The following is a 16,092-nucleotide window of genomic DNA, read 5'->3' as shown; positions in this document are numbered from 1 at the left end:
CCTCCTCTCCCTGATCACTAACCAGACCTGTATCTAACCTAAGGGGTGTGAGTTCCTCCTTGGATCAAACTATCCAGGTAACTTTCCCCCTCCCTGATACCCCGCAATGTCTGCACCTCGGACTCCAGCTCAACAACTCTGAGCTGAAGTTCCTTGAGTTGTAGACACTTGCTGCAGACGTGGCTATCCGGGATCACGATGCTCTCCACACACTCCCACATGCTGCAGTTGAGGCATACCACCTGCACTGTCTTCTCTACGATTTCTGTTTCCTTATAAGTAGAGGAAGTAATCACTTAACATGCTAAGTTTGTCCTCCATTTTGACTATATTCATGCTTCCTAATTCATCCTCCTTTCTCAAGCCAAGATAAATGGAAACAAGCTTTTTTTGCTGGCTGGGCCTGTGCTTGGAATTTCATATATATTTTCACAAATAAATTCAGGGTAATGATTTGAAAAATGTGCTTCCTGCTGACTGCTGTCTTCCTTCATCAAGGCCCCTGCATCACCATCAATACCACCTAGCTCATGCAGCCCCTAAGCCTGCTATTGATATCTCGTACTTCTGGCCCTTGCCTCGACATTTATGCTTAATGTGGCAATTGGGATATGATGGTACAAAATCATTAATTGGTAGGTTTGCTGTAAAAAGTCCCAATAAATACAAAAGTCCTAAATTCTGGGTATTGGAAAAAAATTGACAATGTATTGAACTACAAGAGCCAAGTGTCCTTCCATTTTTAGAAGTAGGATGGCTTACTGATAATTTGTTAATCAGTGGCACGCTTCCACTGACACTATGAAAAAGTATTTTATAAGCACAGCAAGCCAGCCCAACATGCTCTGATTTTTTTTTTAAAGCAAAGCAGGATTTGTGTTTGAGTTGTCTTTAAAAGTGAATATCTGGCAATAGTTAATATTTAAGAAGAATTCTTTTTAAGAACAGGAGGGAAAATATAGAAATATTTTCTGACGTAGTACAAGATTGAACCCATGTCCATCACAGCCACATTTAACCGTGCTAGAGTGACTGATAATGTAGCTCGCTATCTTTTTGTGGTTCAGGCAGCTACCAAAGTGGTACAATCTAAAAAGAAGAGAGATGCAAAGCTGGACAGTTCTGGAGATGAGGATGGAAAATGGTAAGAGTGTTAGATACTGATGAAACATTTGTTGTAAGGTGAAGATCAAAGCTTACTTTAAACTATGGTAAATAAGTAGCTACTCCGACTCCAGCGTCTTGGGAATCCTCCTCCCCTTTGCCCCTCTATGCACATCTCTAGAATTGCATCCCTATACTCTCTGCCTCACCTCCTCCCCTCTACCTCTTTAACACAGCTTTGGACACCCCTGCTAATACCTCCTCCTTTGACATGTCTTCCATTTTCTTTCTCTTATACCAACTTGGGATGTTTTTCTATGTTAAGTGATATACAAATACAAGTTGTTTGTTGTTGAACAAATGTTCACACCTCATTCAGATCCAGCATACCCATTAATGCTTTAATGAGGCTTAGTCGGATTAACCTGACTCCAGCATCTTGGGAGTCCCCTCCCTTTGCCTTGCTTGGCCCATCTCTAGAATTCCCTACCTAAACCTCTACCATGCCTATTTGATCTGTGAATTCAAAATCCTGACTGGCATTTTCAGACCCCTGGCACTAGTCCCCCATTTATCTTGACACTCGTTCAAAAATAAATTAAACTTCTATATCGTGTGTACATGCACGCACGCACGCTCCTGTGTCCGTGCGATGTTGTTTTAGTCGTATTGGAAGGGTGGTCTACAAATATGGGAGCTGTAGGAAGGGGGTGGCTGGTGTGTGGGAGTATGGAGGGGAAGGGGTTCTTGGGTGTTGGAGTACTAATTGCTGTAATCTCTGTTGCCACTGGATGGTGCTGTAGTCATTTCACAGAAATGCATTGGCTTGATGTGATGTTTATTTGCTGCTCCTGGATAGTGAAATTAAAAAGTGAAACATGCTATTCAGTTTCTGCAGAGCACTATCCGCTGTTTGAATCAGGTACTGAAACAATAATCATCATTATTACATGACCATATAGTGCCAATGACTGCGGCACTGTAGCATAATGAAACTGACCATCACTTTCATTATGTTGCTACATAGTATCCAATTCCTATCAGACCTCTAAGGAAGGCTTTCGCCTAAATTGGACCAAGACTTAAGTTTCAAACCTTGGACCAGTGTAAATTTGACATTTTTTCCAAATTCCAACAGTGTGAATGTTGCATTATTGATTCCATTGTCTCAAGTTAAAAACTATTTACAGCAATTGTTTGACCGCAAGCTGCACTTTAAAGGCCATGGGCTCAATTTTCCCCAAAGCCGTTTTTTGGTGTATTGCCAGAGTTACGTTTCTTTTGGCCCCAACTACTCCAAAAAAATAAGTAGCAAGTTTCCCCGTTCTATTTTTTGAAATTGGTGGCGCGCAGCCTGTCCTGTAGCTTCGGGGGGGGTGTGCCGAAATATCTGCGCCGAAAAAACGATGCCCTCCTTCTGCGCATGCGCGAAAAAATAAAAGGTCGTTTTTGATGTTTGCTATGGGCGTACATGCCCAGTACAGCTTCCGGTCTGCTTTCGGCCATTTTTTAAGAGCCAGTTGTGTGTAAGAACTTTAATTCTTAATGGAAAAATCAGAGGCACAATACAATGCGGCTCAAGGACCAAGAATTACTTACAAGATGAAGTGGAGGCATTGGTTACTGCAGTTGAGGCCAGCAGAGGTCACACAATAGTTTCACCAAAAGAAATGAAGAAATGCTGGAACCAACTTGCAGAAGATTACTGTGCAATGGTGATCACCCCGAGGTCTGGAGGCCAGTGCAAAAAGAAGTGGCAGGAGCTTGGTCAAGTAGTTAGTGTAAGTATTTTTATTTATTCAATGGAATTGCAATTGTAAATGTGACCAGCAGTATATGTCCCACCAGCAGAAATACACCCTCTCTTTAAAAAGTTGTATTTTCATCTTTGCAGAGGAAGGTGGCACACAACAAATGGAAAAGAACTCGAACAGGAGGAGGCCCGGCAAATCTGCACCCATGGGCACCCTTGGAAGAGAGGGTTGCTGCTTTGATCGGTCCTGCCTGGAGAAAAGCAACCACCACTGCACAAACTGGGCCCGCACTTGAGGGAGAGGGTAAGTCTTGAAAATTCCACAGTCTGGCTTTGCTAAATGTTAAGTACTGCGCGGGCTAGTCATGCTTCGGTTCATGGGGATGTCTCCATCAGCTACGCTTTGGTTGATGCAATGTGCTATCATTCATCGTGGTCCTTCAAATCAACCTGCTGCCAGCGCTCCTCATGCCACCCACCCTGCCCCCTCCTCTGCTGCTAACCATTTGTCTGTTCTGTTATATTTTTCAGAACTTGAGGCCAACCCTGACGATGACGAAGAAGATTCAGACGTGGACGAGCCTGAAGAGGAGAACATCTTCCAATCCTACCTTCCAAACCAAAAGGGGGAGGGGGAGGTGATGGATGGAGCCCCCAATGTCGTACTCTGGAGGAGGTGCAGGTGCCACCCATTGAGGTGCCAGGCCCTTTCCAGAGTGGTACGAGTGTTGGTGGGACATTCCATGGTTTCTCACAGTCCGAGGCTGGGGATTCTAGTGGGGTGCGGCGAGGCACACCCAGGGTGAGGAGGGGAAGGAGAGCTCGAAAGTGCTCTCCTGAGGTGTAGGATCTAATAGATGTGGTTCAGATGATGGCAATGAGTGCGGAGAGTATTGACCTTACCTGATCACTCCTGGACACCATCAGTGGGATGGGTGATGAGGTATCGGGACTGTCTGGAGAAGTAACAACACTCTCACGAGAAATGGGAACACTGTCCGGGAACATGAGGGAGGGAATGTTGCAGGCAGCTGATACAATGTCAGTGCGCATGAGGGAGGGAATGTTGCAGGTAGCTAATACACTCGGCTAACATGAGGGGAGGGGATGTTGAAGGTAGTTGAGACACTCTGGGCACATGAGGGAGGGAATGTCGGAGTTAGCTGCTGCAATAAAGGAACATGCCCAGACCTTGTGCCCATTGACAGAATCAACACTCCAATCTCCAGACCAGCCTCTGAAGAGGCCCAGGCCGGGCCTTCCACATTACCGCCTGCTGCCGCCCCCCTTCCCCCCCCCCCCCCCAACACAAAAGTGTGCATTACCCGAGATGTTCGAAAGAATACGCTTGGTACCAACCCAAGAAATACCACGCCACCACCTACAGGCAGAGGTGGAGTCAGCAAGACCGAGCGCAACGGGCGGTCTTCGAATAAGGTGGAGGAGAGATGGGTGCAGCCTTTCTTTGCTGCTGTTATTATTGTTACTGTTGTAACTGTTCTCCAATGAAACATTTTTTGTAAGTTATGTAAATTTAAAGTTTAAAAGCTTGTAAGTAATCAAGTTTGTAATGATCTTAACTGAAAACTTTAAAGTTTGATACAATAATATTTTTATTAAAAGTTAAATTAAGTACAAACAAGTGTTAAACTTTTGAATAAAATATATTTTAAATTATAACTGAATCATTTCCATTATTTGTTCCATTATTAACACAACTTTTTGAAGTAAAGAAGAAGAATTTCCATTATTTGCTCCATTAACACAACACAACATTACGGAACAGGTCCAAACAGTAAAGATGGTCTATGTGGAATAGTTGCTGCTGAGCCTTCAGGCAGTAAAGCGTTCACGGATGAGCTGCTGGCGCAAGGCTCGAGCAATCGTTAACGGGCATGATGGCCCGTCCTCTGTCGTGTTCCGGGTTCAGGTAGTTGCATGGCTTCCTCGTCGTCTTCCTCATCATCATCCACTCTCATCTCAGGTGGGTCTTCTAATGCCATCTGCTGCTGCCTCATGATGACTAAGTTATGCAGTATGCAGCACACAACAGTGAACTGACCGACAATCTCGGGGGAGTATTTTGTCAGTCTTTATGGAGTATCAGTCTTGACGGTAGAGAACACTAAAAATATCGCAACAATGGATAGTCAAGAGGTTATGGGGGGGGAGGAACTAAACACAATCACAATCACTAAGGAGGTGGTACTCATTAAGATAATGGGACTAAAGGCAGATAAATCCCCTGGACCTGATGGCTTGCATGCTAGGGTCTTAAGAAAAGTAGCAGCAGGGATTGTGGATGCATTGGTTGTAATTTACCAAAATTCCCTGGATTCTGGGGAGGTCTCAGCAGATTGGAAAACTGCAAATGTAACACCCCTATTTAAAAAAGGAGGCAGACAAAAAGCAGAAAACTATAGACCAGTTAGCCTAAAATCTGTGGTTGGGAAAATGTTGGAGTCCATTATTAAGGAAGCAGTAGCAGGACATTTGGAAAAACATAAGAACATAAGAACATAAGAATTAGGAACAGGAGTAGGCCATCTAGCCCCTCGAGCCTGCTCCGCCATTCAATAAGATCATGGCTGATCTGGTCGTGGACTCAGCTCCACTTACCCGCCCTCTCCCCGTAACCCTTAATTCCCTTATTGCTTAAAAATCTATCTATCTTTGACTTGAAAACATTCACTGAGCCAGCCTCAACTGCTTCCTTGGGCAGAGAATTCCACAGATTCACAACCCTCTGGGAGAAGAAATTGGCTCCTCTGTATTTTGAGGCTGTGCCCCCTAGTTCTAGTCTCCCCCACCAATGGAAACAACCTCTCTGCCTCAATCTTGTCTATCCCTTTCATGATTTTAAATGTTTCTATAAGATCACCCCTCATCCTTCTGAACTCCAAGGAGTAAAGACCCAGTTTACTCAATCTATCATCATAAGGTAACCCCCTCATTTCTCGAATCAGCCTAGTGAATCGTCTCTGTACCCCTTCCAAAGCTAGTATATCCTTTCTTAAGTAAGGTGACCAAAACTGCACGCAGTACTCCAGGTGCGGCCTTACCTTATACAGTTGCAGCAACACCTCCCTGCTTTTGTACTCCATCCCTTTCGCAGTGAAGGCCAACATTCCATTCGCCTTCCTGATTACCTGCTGCACCTGCAAACTAACCTTTTGGGATTCATGCACAAGGACCCCCAGGTCCCTCTGCACCACAGCATGTTGTAATTTCTCCCCATTCAAATAATATTCCCTTTTACTGTTTTTTTTCCCCAAGGTTTATGACCTCACACTTTCCGACATTGTATTCCATCTGCCAAACCTTAGCCCATTCGCTTAACCTATCCAAATCTCCTTGCAGCCTCTGCGTCCTCTACATAACCTGCTTTCCCACTAATCTTAGTGTCATCTGCAAATTTTGTTACACTACACTCTGTCCCCTCCTCTAGGTCATCTATGTATATTGTAAACAGTTGTGGTCCCAGCACTGATCCCTGTGGCACACCACTAACCACTGATTTCCAACCGGAAAAGGACCCATTTATCCCGACTCTCTGCTTTCTGTTCGCCAGCCAATTCTCTATCCATGCTAATACATTTCCTCTACCGTTATCTTCTGCAGTAACCTTTTGTGTGGCACCTTATCGAATGCCTTTTGGAAATCTAAATACACCACACCCATCGGTACACCTCTATCCACCATGCTCGTTATATCCTCAAAGAATTCTAGTAAGTTAGTTAAACATGATTTCCCTTTCATGAATCCATGCTGCGTCTGCTTGATTGCACTATTCCTATCCAGATGTCCCGCTATTTCTTCCTTAATGATAGTTTCAAGCATTTTCCCCACTACAGATGTTAAATTAACCGGCCTATAGTTACCTGCCTTTTGCCTGCCCCCTTTTTTAAACAGAGGCGTTACATTAGCTGCTTTCCAATCCGCTGGTACCTCCCCAGAATCCAGAGAATTTTGGTAGATTATAACAAATGCATCTGCTATAACTTCCACCATCTCTTTTAATACCCTGGGATGCATTTCATTAGGACCAGGGGACTTGTCTACCTTCAGTCCCATTAGTCTGTCCAGCACTACCTCCCTAGTGATAGTGATCATCTCAAGGTCCTCCCTTCTCACATTCCTATGACCAGCAATTTTTGGCATGGTTTTTGTGTCTTCCACTGTGAAGACGGAAGCAAAATAATTGTTTAAGGTCTCAGCCATTTCCACATTTCCCATTATTAAATCCCCCTTTTCATCTTCTAAGGGACCAACATTTACTTTTAGTCACTCTTTTCTGTTTTATATATCTGTAAAAGCTTTTACTATCTGTTTTTATGTTTTACGCAAGTTTACCTTCATCATCTATCTTCCCTTTCTTTATTGCTTTTTTAGTCATTCTTTGCTGTTGCTTAAAATCTTCCCAATTCTCTAGTTTCCCACTAACCTTGGCCATCTTATATGCATTGGTCTTTGATTTGATACTTTCCTTTATTTCCTTGGTTATCCACGGCTGGATATCTCTTCTCTTGCCGCCCTTCTTTTTCCACTGGAATATATTTTTGTTGCGCATTATGAAAGCTCCTTAAAAGTCCTCCACTGTTCCTCAATTGTGCCACCGTTTAGTCCTTGTTTCCAGTCTACTTTAGCCAACTCTGCCCTCATCCCACTGTGGTCCCCTTTGTTTAAGCATAGTACGCTCGTTTCTGACACAACTTCCTCATCCTCAATCTGTATTACAAATTCAACCATATTGTGATCACTCATTCCGAGAGGATCTTTTACTAGGAGATCGTTTATTTTTCCTGTCTCGTTACACAGGACCAGATCCAAAATGGCTTGCTCCCTTGTAGGCTCTGTTACATACTGTTCTAAGAAACAATCCCGTATGCATTCTATGAATTCCTCCTCCAGGCTACCCCCTGCGATTTGATTTGACCAATCGATATGTAGGTTAAAATCCCCCATAACTACTGCCGTTCTTTTTTCACATGCCTCCATTATTCCCTTGATTATTGCCCGCCCCACCATGAAGTTATTATTTGGGGGCCTATAAACTACGCCGACCAGTGACTTTTTCCCCTTACTATCTCTAATCTCCACCCACAATGATTCAACATTTTGTTCATTGGAGCCAATATCATCCCTCACAACTGCCCTGATATCATCCCTTATTAACAGAGCTACCCCACCTCCCTTCCCTTCCTGCCTATCTTTCTGAATCGTCAGATATCCCTGTACGTTTAATTCCCAGTCCTGGCCACCTTGCAACCATGTCTCTGTAATGGCCACCAAATCATACCCATTTGTAATGATTTGTGCCGTCAACTCATTTATTTTATTTCTAATGCTGCGTGCATTTAGGTAGTGTTTTCATCCTAGTTTTTAAACTAAATTCAGTCAGGCAGAGTCAGCATGGATTTATGAAGGGGAAGTCATGTTTGCCAAATTTGCTGGAATTCTTTGAGGATGTAATGAACAGGGAGGATAAAGGGGAACCAGTGGATGTGTGTATTTGGACTTCCAGAAAGCATTTGACAAAGTGCCACATGAAAGGTTACTGCATAAGATAAAAGTTCACGGGGTTGGGGGGTAATATATTAGCATGGATAGAGGATTGGCTAACTAACAGAAAACAGAGAGTCAGGATAAATGGTTCATTCTCAGGTTGGCAATCAGTAACTAGTCGGGTGCCGCAGGGATCAGTGCTGGGACCACAACTATTTACAATCTATATTAACGACTTGGAAGAAGGGACTGAGTGTAACGTAGCCAAGTTTGCTGACAATACAAAGATGGGAGGAAATGCAATGTGTGAGGAGGGGACACAAAACCTGCAAAAGGACATAGACAAGCTAAGTGAGCAAAAATTTGGCAGATGGAGTATAATGTTGGAAAGTATGAGGTTATGCACTTTGGCAGAAAAAAAATCAAAGAGCAAGTTATTATTTAAATGGAGAAAAATTGCAAAGTGCTGCAGTACAGCGGGACCTGGGGGTGCATGAAACACTAAAGGATAGTATGCAGGTACAGCAAGTGATCAGGAAGGTCAATGGAATCTTGGCCTTTATTGCAAAGGGGATGGAGTATGAAAGCAGTGAAGTCTTGCTTCAGTTATACAGGGTATTGGTGAGGGCACACCTGGAATACTGCGTACAGTTTTGGTTTCCACATTTGAGAAAGGATATACTTGCTTTGGAGTCAGTTCAGAGAAGGTTCACGAGGTTGATTCCGGAGATGGGGGGGGGCGGGGGGTTGACTTTGGAGGAAAGGTTGAGTAGGTTGGGCCTCCACTCATTGGAATTCAGAAGAATGAGAGATGATCTTATAAAAACGTGTAAGATTATGAGGGGGCTTGACAAGGTGGATGTAAAGAGGATGTTTCCACTGATAGGGGAGACTAGAACTAGGGGGCATAATCTTAGAATAAGGGGCCGCCCATTTAAAACTGACATGAGGAAGAATTTCTTCTGAGGTTTGTAAATCTGTGGAATTTGCTGCCTCAGAGAGCTGTGGAAGCTTGGTCATTGAATAAATTTAGGACAGAGATAGACGGTTCTTAACTGATAAAGGAGTAAGGGGTTATGGGGGAGCGGGCAGGGAAGTGGACCTGAGTCCATGATCGGATCAGCCATAATCGTATTAACTGGTGGAGCAGGCTCGAGGGGCCGTATGGCCTACTCCTGCTCCTATTTCTTATGTTCTTATGAGTATTGCAAGTAGCCTCCGGAATGGTCCAGACATCGGAAACGCTGTTTCAAGATGCCAATGGTCCTCTCTATTATGCTGTGCAACATGTTGTATTCCCGGTCAGCTTCCATCTGGGTCACGCGTAGTAGGGGTGTCATGAGTCAATTGGCGAGGTCATACCCTTTGTCTCCCAGCAACCATCTCTGCCCTTCTGGCTGCTGCTGTAACATGACAGATATAGCACTCTCGCGTAGGATGAATACATCATGGGTGCTCCCAGGGTATCTTGCATCAACTGACATGATGTCTGATGACATGCATGGCAAGAGCTGCACATTAACGGAGTGGTATCCTTTTCTGTTCCTGTACATCTCGGAATCCTCCAAAGGTTCTCGCAAGGCAATGTGGGTACAATTAATGCAGCTCTGTATCTTTGGGAAGCCAGCAATTCTGGAGAAGCCCACAGCCCTTTCATGTATTGCCTGGGCGGTCATGGGGAACTTTATGTAGTCATTCCTCTGGGCATATAGTGCAGCAGTCACCTGCCAAATGCAGATATGTGTTGCATGTTGAGAAATGACTCTCTCATCCCCAGTTGTGGCCTGGAACAATCCAGGTGCATAGAATGAAAGTGCAGCTGTAACCTTCACCTCAACTGACAAAGCAGTCCTCCTGATACTTCTAGGTCTGATTTTACTAACTCTCAGATCTCGGTTACAACTTCTTTGCGGAAACGCAGCCTTTTCTCACAGTCTGCATCACTCAGTTGTGGGTATGAACGCCTGTCTCGCTATACCAGACGTGGGTAAGGCCTCCTGCCCATCATCCTACGTGTTCTGGGGTTCCTCATGCGATGACGTTGAATCAATCATCTCCTCTGTAGCACCATTATGCAGAATGCTTGCACGAGGTATGTTATTGTCAGTATTGCCCCCATGATTAAATTGTACCTCTGCAAGAAGCGCAAAACAGCAGGGCAAACTTCTTTGTTGTCTCTCTCCCCAAGGTCGACGCTCTACTATGGACCACACCCAGGTCTGGGCATGTGCAATAAGCTTGCTTAGAACGGGAAGCTAGGCATTCAAATGAGGACATTTGAGACAACGAAGTCTAATGCAATTCTTAATTTTAGATTTTTTTCAAAGTACCACCCCACCACTGCCCGACCATCTCCTCACCGGGCTCGAGTGTCGGCCGGCAGAATCGCTCCCTCGCCTGAACACGGGCTCGGAACCCCCACCCCTCCCCGGGCTTCTTTTCAAGCTGAGCCTGTGGGCGGGTGAGGGAACGATTCTGCCGGCTGGTGCTCCGACCCTCGAGCTCAGTTTGGAGACGTTCGATGGTGGTGTGGCACTTTGAAAAAAAATCCAAAGTTAAAGAATTGCATTAAACTTTCATTTTCTGCATTTTAAGTTTGAAAAAATTAAGCTTCATGATGTATATTTAATGTGTTCTTGACTCCCTCCTAAAAACAATGGCGTTCTTTCCGCGTGAATTTTTTGATGTGCGCTGGTTTTTGTTAAGAGCCCAGAAGGTTTTTTGGGAGTGGTCACATACACCGTCCTAGGAGAAATGTAAGTTGGCCAAACTTGCATAAATGTGAAAAACTGGTGCAGACATCGGGTTACGCCCCCTATGATGCAAAAAAAACTAACCTTAAAAAAATCCTAACTAACTGAGTTACGCTAGTGCACAATCTTTGGGGAAAGTTGGATATATTAATTTAGGCCCAAAGAAATGCGGTGCAGATCACTGGGAAAAATTGAGCCCTACGGTCTGGCAGTATAGGATGAGCTGAATCAGGGAATCATTGCTTGTCAAATTCTATTTGATCATCGCTCGTGTGATGCGCCATGGGTCATTTTACCAAGAGGGGAAAATAGACTCTCACCTGCAATTGTTTTTTCCCTTTAGCTTTCCTGAAGCAGGATTAAAATATTTGAAGAGGCCTCTATTGCTCAGTCCTTTGTCTGGAGGATGCATATTATTCTTCCTTGTATTGTATTGATATTTATTGCAGGTGCCTCTAACCAAAATAATGGGCCACAGACTTCTCTATAACCAGAAGAGGTCAGAATTAAGTACATGTTGTGGTCTGTTCCCTTCTGTTAGGTTCCCATTCCATAGTGAGTGTTTCCCACTTGCAAATTTGTGTTTACCCTTTCACTTGATTAATTTAATGAACTTCCTGTGTCCCTGTCTCCCCCCCCCCCCCCCCCAGTGTAAATAGTGAGCCTAAAATCCCTGTGATCTGAGATGCTAGCTAGCTGAACATCTGACACATCACTTCTAATAGTGCATTGCATTGATTATTGCTGCACTATTTTGGGCATTATTATAAACCATGTTACAACTAAGTGTCAAGAGTCCAGTACAGCAACAATAGTAAATAATAATTGCTCGAGCTGAAAAATCCTGCTTTTGTCTGAAATGGTAATTTCAGCTCCCTGTATTTTTCACAACCTGTTTGGAAGGTGTTGGATAATCCATCCTTTTTGTTTCCAGCAGTGATGATTTATCAAGAAGAGAAACAGTGGGAGAGTTGAATAACACAGAGTCTAATACGCAAAGGTTTGTTATGTTTGTACAGTTCTGCCCTCCTGTTGTCGTTTCTGTTTTGTGGTTTAAATTGATTTGGGAACTGCATTGCAAAAGCAAAATAGATCTAATAGCATGTACCAAAAATAAGAGCTTTGAAATTGCTGTCTGGATATGTTTAAAGCTTCCTGCTTTTAGAGCAATCTTTAAAAGAGAATGAACATTAAAATGGAGTCTATCAATTTTATTTTTTACGTTACTGGAGAAATTTAAATTTTGGTTAATATTTATCTATTGGTTTGCTTGTTTTTATATACTGAATGGTGTAAACAACCTTATTCTTACACTATCACTCTAACCAGAAGGGTTTTATTTGCAGTTAGACTCACTGCAAAAATCCTAATAACCTCTGATTATAAACCCTGTCCAGAATTTGTTTTTCTCATCCCCATCCTATGTACCAAACACCCAGCACACCACATCTGCAAAGTGGATAACTCTAGAGGCTCATGGAGAGGCTTGAAAATCTGAAAATTGCTAAAACTTTGAGACTATACTTCCCTCTATATACCCCATCTAAATGTTAGTAAATGTAAATATTACTCTTTGCTGAAATTATAAAGTGAAGTACATTTTATTGCAGATCTAAAAGGCAGCTTTACAGTTTTGTTGAACAGAAAGGTTGGAAACCAATGGAATCTGAAGCAGTCAAAGGTTTGGCAGGAAAAAGAAAAAGGTCATCTGTGAGAAGTAGGTATATCAAAATGTGCTGGTCAATTTTTGGTATTGATTAGTCCAATTACAAACCTATAATCATTGGTACTTTTATTGCCAGTTGCAGCCTTCCAATGTGAACAACATACATGGTTTAGATCTGCAAAGTGTACAAAACAAAAGTACTCTGTGGTGGGAGGAGGAATGAACTTATTTTGCTGGAGTGATACTACTAGTTGTGGCTGGCCGATCTTCCCTCCATCTATTGTTCTCAGTGGGTTTACTGCTCCATGTACCACAGGGGATATATTTATGATCTGCCTGGCCGTGTATTATTGACTGAGCTGAGAATCAGTATGTTCACTCCTTTATGTGCTCTCTGGAAAAATAAGTTAAGTGAATGCTATCAGCAAACAGAGTTATACCAGCTTCCAAGGAACAAGTGTAAGAGCCCTATTAAACTAGAACTATTGGTTCTACAGTTTCATTTATACTTTTCTTACTCTCCCTATGGAAGATTCTTTGGTGGCCTCTTGGCAACTGTCTACAGTCGCATGTTTGAAATCAGGAGTTCACCGTGAGAATTGCAGGTCTGGGTCTGTGGCCCAATATGTTGAAGTATTCCTGAGAATGTTTCGGTTTATAGCCCTGCATAAAAACTTCAGTAAAGAAAAATGCTTGTATTCGTATCACACTTTCACGGCCTCAGGATGCCGTAAATAGCATTAAGATAAAGCAGCATATAATCTGTTTTGGTGGTGTTCATTGAGGAATAAATGTTGGCCAGGCCACTGGGAGAACTCCCCTGCTCTAATTTGAAAAGTGCCATAAGGATCTTTTACATTCACACAAAAGGACAAATGGGGTTTCTGGGTTTAACATGTCATTCAAAAGATGGCATCTCCAAAAGTGAAGCACTCCCTCAGTACTGTACTGAAGTGTCTGCCTGGAGTATTTATCTGAAGTAGTGCTTGAACCCACAACCTTCTGACTGAGGTGAGAGTGCTACCACTGAGCCACAGCTGACATCACCTTGAGTTGGAGAGCATCCCACTCGTGATGTGTTCCAGCAAACTAAATCAAAAGGCATTGCCAAAGGTCTGGAAGTATAGAATCATACAGCACAGAAGGACCCATTGTGCATGTATCAGCTCTTTCAAAGAGCTAACCAATTAGTCTCACTCCCCAATTCTTTCCCCATAGCCCTTCAAGTAATTAAATACTTAAAGTAGTGTTGCTTTTTGATATATTCAGCAAGATGCTAAGTACTCTGGTCAGATTCCTAGCCTCTGTCCAAGCTACCTGCCTGTGGATCCATGGACATTAATTAATTGTGATTTTTTTTTTTCAAATAAAAAGTATAAGATGTATTACTTTAGTGAGTTGTGCTTTCATCCCAATTTCTCTTATGATATGCTTAAGTCATTTGAAAGAATAAATGGAGAACTTCTCTTTGTCACACCACTAACCTAACTCGTAAAATTTGAATTTCACTGATCTGAACTATAATCAGACTTGTTTCGTTATTTTTTTACCAACTAATGCACCCACAATTCACCATGCTGGGAGTTCCTGATTTCTGCCATCCCACTGCATTCAAGAGAATAGTGGCTATGCACCTCCCAACGGGTGTGGGAGAGAAAGTTGGAGTGCATTCATTTCCCATATTCAACAGCCAAAATCAAACAGCAGTGGCAAGGGTCTGGGTGCAGGTCACCACTCAATCTTGTCAGCTTGGAAATGGGGAAGGATGCTGAGACACTGAAGGAGGGAGAGAAAATTAAATGTTAATTTAAACAACGTCTCGGTCGAACTACATGTGCAAATTGTTAGTATAATGTATGGAGCTAGCCAAACCACAACACTGTTGAGGCATTGTATTTAAAAGCACGTTTCTATTTAGAAACTTGGATATTAATGTTAGAATTGGCACAGCCAGTGATCCACTGAGATCATTGGGGAAAGATAAAGGCTTTTGCAGCTGTTCAAATATTGTCTGTTCTATCTTTTACAGAAAAGAGAATCACAAGTAGTGGACACCTGGCGAAAATTAAAAAGAAAAGCAGATCAGTTAATTCAGAAGTGCCAAGGAAGAAAAGAGTAAGTATTTGATGAAGGGAAAATCTATACCACTCGTGAAACAAAAAGGTTACATCATTGAAGTCATAAAAGAAACACAAGCTTCATCCCACCACCATTTTTGGGGGTTTGTGGGGGAAGAAGAAGGGATAGAGCTGATTATTTGATCAATAATTTTTTCAATGTACTGATTTTTCTATTATTTACCAATCCTATGGGGTGCAGTTATAGGGTACTTGTTCTTACGAGAAAATAGCATCATCTTAAAATGAGTTTTTTCTTTTCTGTGCCCATTGTACTGCTTTGTATTTTTCTCCAAAATTCTGCTATGCTGGCAAGCCTCTAGTATCCCATTGTGATGTACTTCAATAATTGCTAAATGTTACTTTGGTAAAAACATCAACAATAGTTTGATTTTTTTTGTTTGTTTTTGATTTTAGATATGTTTGAAATTCCTGTTTGTCGCTTGTGATCCCTCCATCTGTAGCTAGGAGAAAGGGAAGGCGATATGCTCTTAAACCTTTTCCAAGGCTATTTTGAACTGCCGGTTAGAATGTATGTGACTGTGGTCTAGAAATGTCACAGGTTTCTTTTTCTATCCCACCCTTCCCTATTGCAGGAATGCACCAACCCACTGCTTGACACCTTTCCACAGCAGTACAGCTGCAAATGAGTTTTCAATGGCATGGGGATAAAACTGCAACTGCATCTCCCTAGTGTAAATTAACAAAATGGTATTTTGAATTTTGCATTTGTTCCTGTCACTGACTGTCACAACTAATGCCTACCTGATGGTAAAAAATAATTTATGGAAACTGAACATTTCGGCGGTATGGTCAAAAGTTTAGTTTTTTTTGTATATTGTTGCTATTGGAGTCTCTTGTATAAAGTGAAACATAGAAACATAGAAAATAGGTGCAGGAGTAGGCCATTCGGCCCTTCGAGCCTGCACCGCCATTCAATAAGATCATGGCTGATCATTCCTTCAGTAAGACTTTCCTGCTTTCTCTCCATACCCCTTGATCCCCTTAACCGTAAGGGCCATATCTAACTCCCTCTTGAATATATCCAATGAACTGGCATCAACAACTCTCTGCGGCAAGGAATTCCACAGGTCAACAACTCTCTGAGTGAAGAAGTTTCTCCTCATCTCAGTCCCAAATGGCCTATCCCTTATCCTAAGACGATGTCCCCTGGTTCTAGACTTCCCGAATATT

The 16,092-nt window shown here is 42.7% G+C and overlaps 1 protein-coding gene across 5 annotated transcripts in view; it reads left to right on the top strand.

The window, feature by feature from the left end:
- Nucleotides 1-16,092, top strand: part of terf1 (telomeric repeat binding factor (NIMA-interacting) 1) — a 69,431-nt gene that overhangs the window by 46,306 nt on the left and 7,033 nt on the right. For 4 of the 5 annotated variants that reach the window (XR_011595440.1, XM_070891234.1, XM_070891235.1 and 1 more), the window contains 4 exons: nucleotides 1,068-1,144; nucleotides 12,050-12,115; nucleotides 12,726-12,832; nucleotides 14,811-14,896. Coding sequence is in view for 4 of the 5 variants with exons in the window: in XM_070891234.1 (XP_070747335.1) it covers nucleotides 1,068-1,144; nucleotides 12,050-12,115; nucleotides 12,726-12,832; nucleotides 14,811-14,896 (336 nt within the window). In the remaining variant the exon portion in view is untranslated. The remainder of the gene's footprint in view (nucleotides 1-1,067; nucleotides 1,145-12,049; nucleotides 12,116-12,725; nucleotides 12,833-14,810; nucleotides 14,897-16,092) is intronic. The other variant, XM_070891233.1, reaches the window with a different exon arrangement.

Source organism: Pristiophorus japonicus, chromosome 1, assembly GCF_044704955.1.
Source record: "Pristiophorus japonicus isolate sPriJap1 chromosome 1, sPriJap1.hap1, whole genome shotgun sequence".
Classification (NCBI taxonomy): domain Eukaryota; kingdom Metazoa; phylum Chordata; class Chondrichthyes; family Pristiophoridae; genus Pristiophorus; species Pristiophorus japonicus.
The sequence above is the reverse complement of the archived record's forward strand: the minus strand, read 5'-3'. Positions and strand labels throughout refer to the sequence as shown.